Consider the following 12,801-nt stretch of genomic DNA (forward strand, 5'->3'; position numbering starts at 1 on the left):
TAGGGGCGGGGTTTCTTAAAGGGACGGAGCTGACTGAGTGTTTTCAGGCAGAGGCTGCATGAGGGCCTGAGGGCCTCATGAGAAACATGAGGAGTTTATTTTAACTCAGGTATCACAGAGTGAAATATGAAGCTTGTTAACATGACACCCCCCCTTTAAACTTATTGTTTTGGTTTTATAGCCAGCAAGTTAACTGTTTTTGTTCACTATAGCATAGAAGGGAGCTGTTTTTTCTCATAAAATAAACCAAATGATGTAACTACTTGTTGAACATGGTGAAGCATCTAACAGATTAAGAGAGAGATATTTCCCTCTCTTATTGGTGGAGGGGAAAACAGAGCTAAAAGGAGAGGGAATATTTAAGCAATATATGAGAGGTCATGATGTTGTTCTGAATATCATCATGGCTGTGATTAACTAACTAACTAAACTAGGTCCACAACTTGAATGAAACTGGACTGTTGTTGCTAAGTAACAAACATTCTCCTGCACTCTGTGTCCACAGGTTACCACAGATCAGCTGTTTTTATCATGTACATTTATCTGTTTGATTTAATTTATCATCAATCAGTGAAATACGAGTCTGCTGTGAGATTCAGAGGTACCAGCCTGATCAATGTAGACACACACGGTCTGCTGTAACGTTAATTACAGTTTTTCACAATTGCTAAGACACTCTTCTTAAAGCAAAATGAAACAATGCTTTCGAATCAATATATGAGCACTACAGAGCATTCATTAGACACCACATCAATATACAGAGAACACAGCGTCCAGCGCATGTAGTTACAGATAAAGAGATTATAGGGAACCTGTATAGTAAATGCATAAAAAAATAGCAATACAAAATATAGTAATCACAATCATATTCAGCACTCACATACAGTAAAAACACAGTTAGTCCAGAGGAAGCTCTAAATGAAAAGAACATCACAGTACACTCAAAAATTGTGCAACTGCAAAATCAAGGTCAATGAGGGAATCGTGTCTTTGTGCTGCTGCCCTCGTTGCCATCCCATAAACGAACAAGAACGTGGTCTGTGATAGTTTCTCGAATTTCATCTGAAAGGACTGTTCTTGATCCAGCCTCGTTCTTGTCATCTTCCTCCCCCTCCTCGTCCACCACCTCTTACAGTATACGAACTCTACCTCCTCCGCCTCTCAGATTGATTCCATCCATCGTTGGTATCAGCATTCAGCCTCTATACATGGGGCGCCTGCTCTACCAACTGAGCTTAACCCAGCTCCCCTTTGCTGCCCATGTGAACCATTTTGCAACACGTGCATCATAGTCCAGGATGTGTTTTAGTGACAACAAAAAGAGTGGATGAGATTTGCAAATGGTGTCTAACAACTTGGACTTGTTTATGTTTTGCCAAAAGAGTGGTTGATTCGACAAATGGGTTTAGGCCACTGAGCATTTGGTTCAGAGAATGGGGTTTAGTGTTTTAAACACCTGGCTGAGGCGGAGTGATACACGGAGTGAAAAGTCCCAGTGATGTTGTTCTCTATATCCCCACTCATGGAATGCCTCTTATCCAATCAGATTACTTGGTGAGAACTAACTGTTGTATATTTAACTTTCACTTGTAAGGAGCATAGAAACACAATGTATAACACGACCACTGTTTTCCAACATAATAACTTTCCACTAAAATGATACGAAAATGTCTTCACAGCTTGTTGTAGCTAAAAAAAATAGATGTAAACTTCAGTATATGAAACCAAATCTTGGTACCATATTTGTAAATTTTCTCAGTTACAGACTTTCAGTGTGAAGCTGCGTTCTGTTTTCGTTGCTACCGGCAAAGTTTCTTGTGCGCAGTTCACATTGCAAGCTGCCACTCGTGGGATTTACAGGTAACAACGCGTGAGCATGCTGGATATTTATAACTAAAACAACATGACAGACTGATTCCTCTCAGCCCACTGTTTGTTTTGATGCCCTGCAAACTGATACCTTAGACGCTCTGACACGTGTCATTTTATGTCGTGTAATAAAATCCACCGGTGTTACAGCCACAGGCCTCTCCAAACCTAGATTCAAACGTTTAGCCCCAGTTGGAGCAAGCCTCCAGGAAGTGTCCTCAAGGGAGGTCAACTTACTGTATGTGTTTACTTGGGGGGTTGATAACCTTGAGAGCAAACGGGCTTCACTTGAATTAAGTCAATGAATTTGTTTATTTAAAAAAAAAAGATGTGGGAAAAACATGTGGGAAAGTAAAGAGAGGGTATAAAGAAAGACATGCTGATGCTGTTGGAGGAGAGCGAGAGAGAAAGAGGGACAGAAGAGGAGGAGAAAAGAGAGATGTCCTGGAGGCTAAGCTAGTAAATGAGTCATCGGAGTGGATCTGCTATCAGGTCTATTCTAACAGCGCCACAAGTGAATGGATGCCTTAAAGGTTAGGCATAAAATGATTTCTCATTTCGCTTCGATATCCCCCCAGGTAGACATTAATGCTTTAGTTATGGACTTGACTGTAAAAGCTCCCGGGGTAACGCGCTGCTTGTCTGCCATAAATATCGCACGCTATGTATGCGCACATTGTGATTTCAACGAGGCTGCTTTTATGGTGAGGAGCGTATTTTTGTGCAAATAGTCACTAAAGTTGATGTGATGCTGTGTGTCATTTCTACAGCCAGGTAGGCACTCCGTCCGTGGAGCCAACTCCCCAGGTGCTGCAGATCCTGCAGATCACAGCTGAGTCTCTGTGCAGCTCTGATCATCCTGACCCATTTCAGCACACACACACACACGCAAACACACACACCACTGCAAAAACTATGAATTCATACAAAAGTAAAAAGCCTCACACAAAGCATTTCCATTTGTGCCGAGCTTCGTTTCTGCTCTGTTGAGTCTGTTCGTGTCACAACTTTGCAGATGTTTCAGCCATGGGGACATGAACACTAAATTTGCACAAATTCTCTCTGCAGTCGTTTGGTTGGAACAGTGGGTTTTGAAATGATAATGAATCTGTGGGCCAGGATCTCCCACATGGCACCATGTCTAGTGTGGAAACAGAAGGAATAGAAAAAAGGCAGCCCTGGAAAGCAGCCGAATAAGATTCTTTTTTTCCTCCTGTCAAATGTGAAAGTCAAATTCTGGCTGAACTAGATTTCGCCTTCAAAGCCCGCTGTGTTTCTAAAAAGTGATAAAATGTTACAAATGTGAATCTGAGGTCAATGTTTTACATCCGCAGAGCAGAGATGGTTCTCAGAACGGGTGATGAACATTTTAAAGTCCTGCTTTATCAATCAATCTGTGGACAGAAGCGATGATAAAAACATAAATACGCTTGGATTTCCAGGTGGAGCGCTGACTCACTGTGAGAAAAGCACTATCAGATGACATAATGCACAATTGCACATTCCTGCACATGTGATTTAAGGTGTGCGTAATCAGCAGCTGATAAGGTTTAGTAAACAACACACACACGGACTCTTAAGGCAGGTAGAGATGAGTTAATATCACACTCTGTGGCACAAACTCAAGGAGGGATAGGCGGTCTACAGGTCAGATTCCACGACTTATAATAACTACACAGCAGGGCGCACTGAGGTCCAGTCTCAGTGTGTGAACATGCCACTGGGGAGTAACGCGTATGAGGAGATGAAGCTACAGAGCGTGTCGTCACATCCCCTGGGTGCAGCAGCTGTCCCTGCACCCGAGCTGCTGTGCATCTTTGGGACGGGGGACTTGGGGCGCTCTCTGGGCCTGCGTCTGCTCCAGTCTGGCTACGGGGTGGTGTACGGCAGCCGCAGACCGCACAGCTGCGGCCCCCTGCCCGAGGGAGCTCAGGTACAAAGCATTTGGTGTTAGTCAAAATGTACCAAAAATGGTGTGTGTATCTTAGTGTTTGTAAATGTGTGTTGTGTTCAGGTGATGACCCACGCAGCAGCAGCCCAGTCAGCCAGCCTGGTGTTTATCTGCGTTCACAGAGAGCACTATGGATTCCTGGAGACGCTGGCTCCTCACCTGGAGGGAAAGGTGAGTTAAGGTTGATGTTTGAGTCTGTAACAGTAAGGGACAAAAAATCCTGAGGAGTTATTGGGGAAAAAAATACTTAAGGAAGTATTGTAAATTAAGAACATACTAAAGTTGATGTTTGAATCCTCCAAATATCCCTATCAACTCCTGATTACTCTTTTAATGTGTCTCTCTTTGTTCCTGTACAACGTACACATAAGACTTCTGTAAAGTCTTTGAAATGTTCTTTATCACAGAGTCCAGCTTTAGACTCAAGTGTTGCGTTGGCTGTAAAAATTAATCAACAATCAAAAAACTCCTTAATATTTAAACTCCTGTTCTGATTAATCAGGCCGATCATTAATCACACAGGTAGGAAATTATAACCGGCATTATGTATCCAATCATAGAGTAATGATTATGCTGTCTTATAAACAGCTCACAATGATGCACTTGACTTGAAGTACAATAAGGGAGCAATCAGTGATATGTCAGTGGTTTCCAGTTATTTGATGTGGTCCCGCTTCACATGACTGATGTCAAATGATGCTAAATCACTCTCAGCTTGTTACATTTAAATACTTTTTAAAAGTTATCATAATGTGTTTAAATAGAGACGGTCATTGAGGGCAAGCTGTGTTTTACAAGGATGCTTACAATACACATAAAACAATAAAAGCACACAAAAGCTTTACACAGCGACAAACTGTATGAGAAATAGGCCAAGGACGTCAGCATTAAGAAGAACGTAGTTCAAGCAGACATTCAGACTGCTCTACGTCAATCAAAATCAGGAGTTTTTAGCTGGTTTCATTTTACAAGCAGATTAAAATATCAGTTCACAAGAAATATGCAAAATGTTGTCAGAGAAATGTTGTTGTTTGTTTGTGTTGTGGAAGTATGTTTCCGTCTTTAAATGCTAAATGCTTTTAAGTTATTTATCAGCAGTCACATTATAATCCATGACTGACTGTTATTGTACAATTTAAAGCTCCTGTGAGGAGTTTTTCGCTGGTTATGTAACAGACTGAAATTAATTCTGATGACTCTATATGAGCTACAAAAGCAAACCAGACCATCAGCGAGAACATTGATTATTTCTATATAGTTATTTTTAATGCCTGAAGCTGCTGGCGGGGGGGTAGGAGTCAAAGCAAAGCAATTAACTGCACGCTGCCTTTGTTTACATTTTCCAGGGCAAACATTTATATATGATACATATGACTGTTAAAGAAAGCAGGATGAGATTTTTTGTTAAAAACCACAACCTAAGAATGTACAGGACAAAATCAGCAAAGAGATAAGAGGTACGGCTTTGTCCACAGGGGGCGCCAAAATCAACACAAACTAAAAGTTCATCACAGGAGCTTTAGTCTGTGGCCTTATACTTTCAGATGTACGAGACTGCTCTGGATTTTATGTCCTGTGTGGTTGCATTCAATGTCACATTAGAATCTTCACACAGTGTTAGGGCTCTTACTGTTTAAACAATCGTATTTAGGAGCGCTGGTTTGGCTCAGTTGGTACAGCAGGCGCCCCATTAACAGAGGCTACAGTCTCCCCACACTTCCTGTCTCTCTTCAGCTGTCTTTTCTAATAAAGGGAAAAGCCAAAAATAATAATCTTAAAAGTTAGAAAAAAAATATATATATAAAATTAACTGTTTGTGTAATTACTGAAAGTGGAACAGCATCCTTAACTTTAATCTGTTACACGAAAAAGTCTTGTGCTTTAGTTGTTGATTGACCTGTAAATCATTTTCTCTATTAACTGATGAATTGTTTTGTCAATAAAATGCCGGAAAATGTAACAAAATGTGCATCAGCGTTCCCAAAAGTCCAAGATGACGTCCTCAAATGTCTCGCTTTGCCAACAACCCAAAGTTATTCAGTTCACTGTCACTGAGGAGGAAAAGAAAACAGAAAATATTCAAATTTTAGCAGCTGGAGAATTCTTCCTGTTTTTTCCCTCAAACAAATCAATTGATGATCAAAATAGTTTCCCCTCAGCATTCTTTTCAGCTTCCTCTTTAAAGGAGTGTAATGAGCTCAGCTCTGTTCACTCCTTTATCATCATTTCTGAATGAATCAACATTTTCCTTCCTTCGAACAGGGACGTGTAAGAGATAAGATAAGAGTTAATTGGATAGATCGAACCTCTTGTCTCTTTTGTTTCCTCTTCTCTGTTGATGCTGGTGGGATGACTGAAAGGTGCTGGTGGACCTCAGTAACAACCTGAAGAAAGGCGTGTACCCAGAGGCCAACGCGGCCTACCTGCAGAGGTAAAAAAAGAGTGTTATTGGAAAGTATCTTTGACATGTAAATGGGTCCAAGCTTTTATTTTATTTTTCATGATCTCAAAATATTATCCGGAAGGGTCTTTGTTTCATGTCGGCAACCCTTTTGTCAACAGCAGGTGCCACTTTTATCAAATGCCGGATATGTTGTTGGGAAAGTGCTCCTGAACGCCACTTAGAGCATGAGACATCAAAACTCTCAGCTGAATCCAAGAGAAATGAAAAAAGAATTGCGGGGTTTCAGCTCCCTTGGCAGGATGTCCTGCTGCGTGTCTATTCAGCTGAAGTGGAAACATCAATTCTCAACATTTTGAGCGCCTTTCTTCCCCGTCTGTGTGTTTGAAGACAGAAACAATAGCAAATAAAAGTCCTTGCTGTGTGTTCTTCAGACTGGTCCCTGGAGCCGCTGTGGTGAAAGGCCTTAACACGCTGTCTGCCTGGGCCCTGCAGAACGGACTGCTGGCAGGAAAACAGGTGAGAGAAAGTAAAGATGGTTTGAAAAGATGTCAGTGGGATCAAAGGGAAACAAAGCAGGAAGCTTTGGTGTCGAATGAAGGCTTTGCTTGACAAGGCCAAACATGTAAAGACAGAGCAGAAACGGGAGGAGATTACACACTCGATCTTTTCATAATTACACATGTTTGACTTCAAACCCGGAAACAGCGATTGCTTTCATCATTTCCTGGGATACAACGGGATAAGTGTCTCTCAGACTTGTTATTAAAAGAAGATGAACACTTCATCATGCCGCATGCAAAATTTAGAAAGGGAATCGATTTCATTCGTGTCGCTGCACATGATTGATTCTGCCGTCTTCTCGAAACAATGGAAGAAGAAGAAAAAAAAAGGAGGACAGCTCTAGAATAAACACACAAACAAACAAACACACTTTGTGATGTTACAAAGTACAAAGACCTGTGTTTATTGCGGCTTCCGTTTCCCAGCTACAAAGAGAAACACAAACATGCTGGAGCCTCTGGAGACCAAACCTGAATCTGCCTCGAATCCTCTTCGACACAAACACACACTCGTGCGTACACACAGATACCGCTGCAGTGCTCTATTTTCTTTGAAAACAGGTAGCTGTGAGAGAACATGAGTAGTGTGTTTGAACGTGTGTAGATACAGTACATATCCGCACCCACATGCTTGTAAGCGTGTGTGCTATTCCCCGGCCAGCAATTTGATTAGATCCACCGCGGGGCCGTGCCTCTGTCACATTTACATTCAGATGGAGATTTAGTCTGTCGGCCGTCCCCTGCTGTTACTGGTGCAGTAATGTAGGGAGACATGGCTGGCTGCCCGGTCCACTTATACACACACCTGGGGGAAAACTGCTCTATCCTGCTGCCTCCACTGTACGCCTGTCAACCTGCTCTCTCTCTGACTCTCTCTCTTTATCTCTCCCCCTTTGTACGATTATCCCCCCCCCCTTCTTTACAAACAACTTAATCGTCTTATCGCAGAGCTGTGAGTGTGGTAATAACCTTCAGCACGGTGAGAACTGGAAACAGGATTACATATTGAGCACCATATGTATATATAGTATGCATGTGCCTTTACACAGTCACATGATTCAAAAGGTTTCATCTCGAAATTAGGCTGCGTGGAGATCAACAAAAGCGTTGTAATTCTGTAGACAGACGCTGTAGGTGTGCGCGCTGCAGCCACGCGCGACATACTCCTAACAGGGCTGGTGAGTCATCAAACAATAATCTCAGAGTGATTATTAGCAAGTGAGAAACAAAAGCTGATCAGCATGCGGGATTCTATTTTTATTATTATTCTCATGTGTTTTAGCAGAAAAGAAGCACACGCCTTTTGAAATTAGTGACTGATAATTAAAGATAAGGATGCACCGGTCCATGCTGAAACCCTTTCAGGTTTTAGTGTCTCCAAGGTAATTAAAACTGAAAAGTACTTGCAACATAATACAGTATTACAAATCATTAATTATAGTGCTGGTGATTTTAAAGCTCAGCACTAATACTAAACAAGTCTTATTGTCAACAAATCCCATTAAAAAATCTACAATGATTTTATGCCTAGTCTAGTCTTGAACCAAATGCCTGATGTAGCTCATTCCCTCGTGCAGCTCGTGACCTCCAAATTGTTTTGGTGGTTAAAAAAAATACAATATAGCAGCTACTTTTCCTTTCAAAAAATGAAGTGTATACTTGTGCCTGGGTTTAAAAGACTTACGTCTACAGGAGAGGGGGCTGCCAAATGTTGTTAAGTGCTGCTCATGGTGGATTCATGCTTGGTCTCCTTTTAAATAATAATAATAATAATAATAAAAAGAGTACGGTCTTGACCTGCTCTTTTTGTAAAGTGTCTTTGGATAACTTTGGTTGTGATTTGGCGCTATACAAATAGAATTTAAGTGAATTTGATAGAAGTAACCCAAATATTCATTTTACTGATATTAGGTGTGATATAGGCGTGGATACGCACAGGTACTTTTTAAAAAAATACAATAATGTACCGAATAATGTACCCAACTAATCCCGCAAAAAAACAGATAAAAAAAACAGGAAAAAGTGACAATTTAGGGTATTGAGGGTCTATTTTGGGCTGCTGGAGTTTAATGCCGGACATTGATGATCCATTTTCCATGGCGGTGTGAGGAGTTTACCATGATATGGAAACTAAAGCATTTTACACCCTTCAATTGACCATCCATCCATCCATTATCTATAACGCTTATCCTGTTCAGGGTTGCGAGGAGGCTGGAGCCTATCCCAGCTGTCATTGGGCGAAGGGCGGGTTACACCAGTCAATCACAGGGCCGACACATAGAGACAGACAACCTTTCGCACTCACACCCACACCTAAGTCACCAATTAACCTTTCAAGCATGTCTTTTTACTGTGGGAGGAAGCTGGAGACCCTGGAGGGAACCCACGCATGCACGAGGAGAACATGCAAACTCCGCACAGAAAGGCCCACCTTGCCCAAGCCAGGGTTTGAACCAGTTACCTTCTAGCTGTGAGGCAACAGCGCTAACAGCCCCTTCATTGACCAATTGGTATCAATTTCAATTTACAGGGCTTCTGCTTCCTCCTCTTGCCGACTCAAACATACTGTTCATCGCTGTGCGACGCTGGCCGTCACATGCACCGTCGTGTGGAGCCAGTGAGACAGCAATCAAAACGTGATCTCTGATTTTCAAACAGTTGAACAATTATTTTCCCTCATATTTTTTGTCGCTGCTCAACTTTGATATCATTCATACATTTATACAATTTCAAGCCACATTTCTAGAGAGGCTTTGAACAGCCCATTTTAAAGGTACCGCATGCCTCTATGCTCCAGGTGTTCCTGTGTGGGAACAGTGCCGAAGCAAAGCAGGCTGTAGGAGCCATGGCCACCAAGCTGGGCCTCACTGTCCAGGATAGAGGGACTCTGTCAGCGGCTAGAGAGCTGGAGGACTTCCCCTTACGGCTGTTCCAAGAGTGGAGGCTGCCGCTTCGCGTGGCCGTCGGCCTCATCGCCTTCTTCTTCTTCTATCTGCTCATTCGAGATGTCATCTACGCGGCTGTTGAACAGGAGAAAGACATCTCCTACAGAATTATGATAGCCCTGGCGAACAAGGTAAAGAGCTGACCCCTCTTTTTTTAGAGCTGTGATTGTATTGTGATGTTCCTTTCACAGGATATGTTCTGTGCTTGCCCTCCATCTTTCAGGTGTTTCCCATTGTGTCTCTCATCATGTTGTCCCTGTGTTACCTGCCTGGTGTTATAGCTGCCGTCCTGCAGCTCTACAGAGGGACAAAGTACAGGTCAGACATCAAACCAGGACAGAAATGTTCACTTACTGTGCAATTTGTTGTAAAAAAAGGTGTATCATTTTGGGAGTGTGAAGTACCTAGCTCAATTTTGGATGTTCCAGACGCTTCCCTGATTGGCTGGACCGCTGGATGCTGTGCAGGAAGCAGATGGGTCTGGTTGCACTGGGCTTAGCTTTTCTCCATGCCATCTATACATTCATCATTCCTATTCGCTATGCTGTCAGACACAAGCTCATCTCGCGGGTGGTGGATGAGGTACCGCAGGCTTGTTCTAATCTCATATTTCCAGAATCCTGTTAAAAGAGGACATAAAGCTGCTATTAAGACACAGTTGCGATATTAACGACACCGTCTCTCTGTCTCTGTCTTTTAGATGAAGGACAATCTAACCACCCCGTTTTACTTTGATAAGACCGAGGCATGGGGCACAGACTCGTTCTTCGTTCTGGGGATCCTGGGCTTCTTTCTTTATGTCCTGCTAGGACTAACATCGCTGCCCTCTGTGGGAGCCACTCTCAGCTGGAGAGAGTTCAGCTTCGTTCAGGTCAGAGCGCAGTTGGAAATGTGCCGTCCTTTAAGTGCGTATGTTTGTGTGTGTGGGTGTAGGTGTGTGTGCTTGAGTTCACCTTTAAGCCTATTGTATAGCCGTTATCAGTCATGTGCTTGCACTATCAGTAAAAAAATATCTTCTGATAATCTATATTTGGAGTGTGCTTGTTTTCATCGGAGTTATTGAAGTGTTGTAAAAAGCAATACGTCACTGGCACTCATCTCCCCGGGGCCTAGTTAACTAACTGCACAGCACATGCACACAGAGCGAAAGCCTGGCTGACTTTAGCCCAGGATTTTAAATGTTAAGTTATTCATTAAAGAGAATTATGATACCTAGTATAATCCTGTGGGAGAAGACTGTTAATACAGGTCACAGATCCATTTGTGTAAAGGTCAGGTCCATGGATAGACCTCAGATAGGGAATGACTCAGAGATAGAGGTCAAGGTCAAGATAATCCTTATGATCTGGTGAGAAGAGTTTTAAACATACAATAACAGGTATTTCCAATTTCCATTAAATGTTTTTTTCTGTTGCAGTAGTCATCAGGATAGTTAAAAAAGGAGTTTTCATTTCATTTCAACGTGTTATTACATGTAGTTAATTGGTCAATCATTGTAATGGGGGCACAGATCATCAGTGCGCTATATGTTTCCTTTGTGTGCTGTCACTGTGGATGAGAACATCTGCTAAATGCTAAAAATATAAATGAAAGCAGATTATCCAAACGATTAACAATAGCTGAGCCACAAAGGCCACCAGTGCTACAGAAGTATTCATTATGGAGCGACTGTGAGACACATTTTCTTTAGTTTATCGGTACATAAGGAGTCCATAAAAACTGGATATAACAGGACATATATCTTTATCTTCATCATAGAATACCACAGAAAAGTTTACCTCAGTGCTTGACAGGTTTTATTGCTAAAGTCATTTGTACCATTGATTTAATTGAGCCAAAACACTGTAATATACTATATATATTGTAGCAAGTTAGCATATTAGCTTCAGGGGCTTCACTTAGAAAGAGTCAGATGTTTATCTTTATGTCAATGAATCTCTCATCCTGAAATAAAATCTTTATTTACTGTTTTGCTAAGGTTGATTTTGCTATCATGTTTGTAAGCTAGCATTTATATGAAGCTATTACCAGCAGGTTAGCTTAACACCGGTTAGCTTAACATAGCATGAAGCCTGAAAACAGGAAAAAAAAATACTTCTTTGGCTGCTTCTGAGGGTAACAGAATCTGCCTCCTAGCACAGAGGGCTGGGCAGTTAACATACTTTATCTCACTTGTATAATCTATAGCTACATAAACTGAAATGTAAAAATACCACACTGTGGTTTTATGAGGGATTAGAGTACCTGTATGACTTTATTTTGGGCGTGGAATCCTCCTCTGATATAACATGTTAATTAGTTAGCTTTTAACTGCTGATAGGCACATTTTACCTTTAAGCGTGATTGGAAAACTGTCCTGCTAGTTTCCTTTTAGCTAGCTAAGCTAACCAGTGGCTAACTCTAGCTATATTCATGGCACAGACACAAGAGTGGTATCGATCTTCGGGTCTAACCAACATAAGCTCTTCTTGGCCAGAAAGCAAATAAGCATGTTTCCTAAAATGACAGATTTTTTTTAACATTTACGTTATTTTTCTCAGTCTAAGCTGGGCCACCTGACCCTCTTCATATGCACGGCGCATGGCTACATTTACGGCTGGAACAAGTTCCTTCGTCCCTCTACCTACAAGTGGTACACTCCTCCTGGCTACATGCTCTGTCTGATTGTGCCGTCTGTGGTGTTGGTGCTCAAGTTTCTGCTCCTTCTCCCCTGCGTGGATAAGACCCTTACCCGCATCCGACAAGGTTGGGAGAGGACCCAGCCAAAGGAAGAGATGGTTATGACTAAGGCAACCAACATGTGAAATCTATCCATAATTAATATTTTAGGGAAACTATTTAAACTGTACATTACTTTATATTTGGAAATACAGATGATCTTGTACTTCAAAATATGCATTCTTTGTAAATAGCCATAAATTAAGCCAAAGGATTAACAATATTTCATTTTTTGATTAAATAAAACTTCTTTATGAAAAAGAAAAATGTATGTGAACAAATGTATCTCTTTCTATTCAGGTTAATATTTAGAATGAGTGATAGTGAAGAAGAAAAAAAACATCCAAAGATCCA

The 12,801-nt window shown here is 41.6% G+C and overlaps 1 protein-coding gene across 1 annotated transcript; it reads left to right on the forward strand.

Moving 5' to 3' along the window:
• Positions 1-3,583: 3,583 nt before the first annotated feature.
• On the forward strand, positions 3,584-12,546 carry LOC138584554 (metalloreductase STEAP4-like). Its single transcript, XM_069656819.1, has 9 exons — positions 3,584-3,802; positions 3,884-3,991; positions 6,181-6,251; positions 6,656-6,740; positions 9,582-9,860; positions 9,953-10,047; positions 10,158-10,311; positions 10,430-10,600; positions 12,270-12,546. Exons 1-9 carry the CDS (start codon positions 3,584-3,586, stop codon positions 12,531-12,533), a joined length of 1,446 nt encoding a protein of 481 aa, XP_069512920.1. The 3' UTR covers positions 12,534-12,546.
• Positions 12,547-12,801: the final 255 nt, after the last annotated feature.

This window comes from Semicossyphus pulcher, unplaced genomic scaffold (genome assembly GCF_022749685.1).
Source record: "Semicossyphus pulcher isolate SPU_LCO1_2020_fin unplaced genomic scaffold, fSemPul1.0.p SCAF_9, whole genome shotgun sequence".
NCBI classification, from domain to species: Eukaryota; Metazoa; Chordata; class Actinopteri; order Labriformes; family Labridae; genus Semicossyphus; species Semicossyphus pulcher.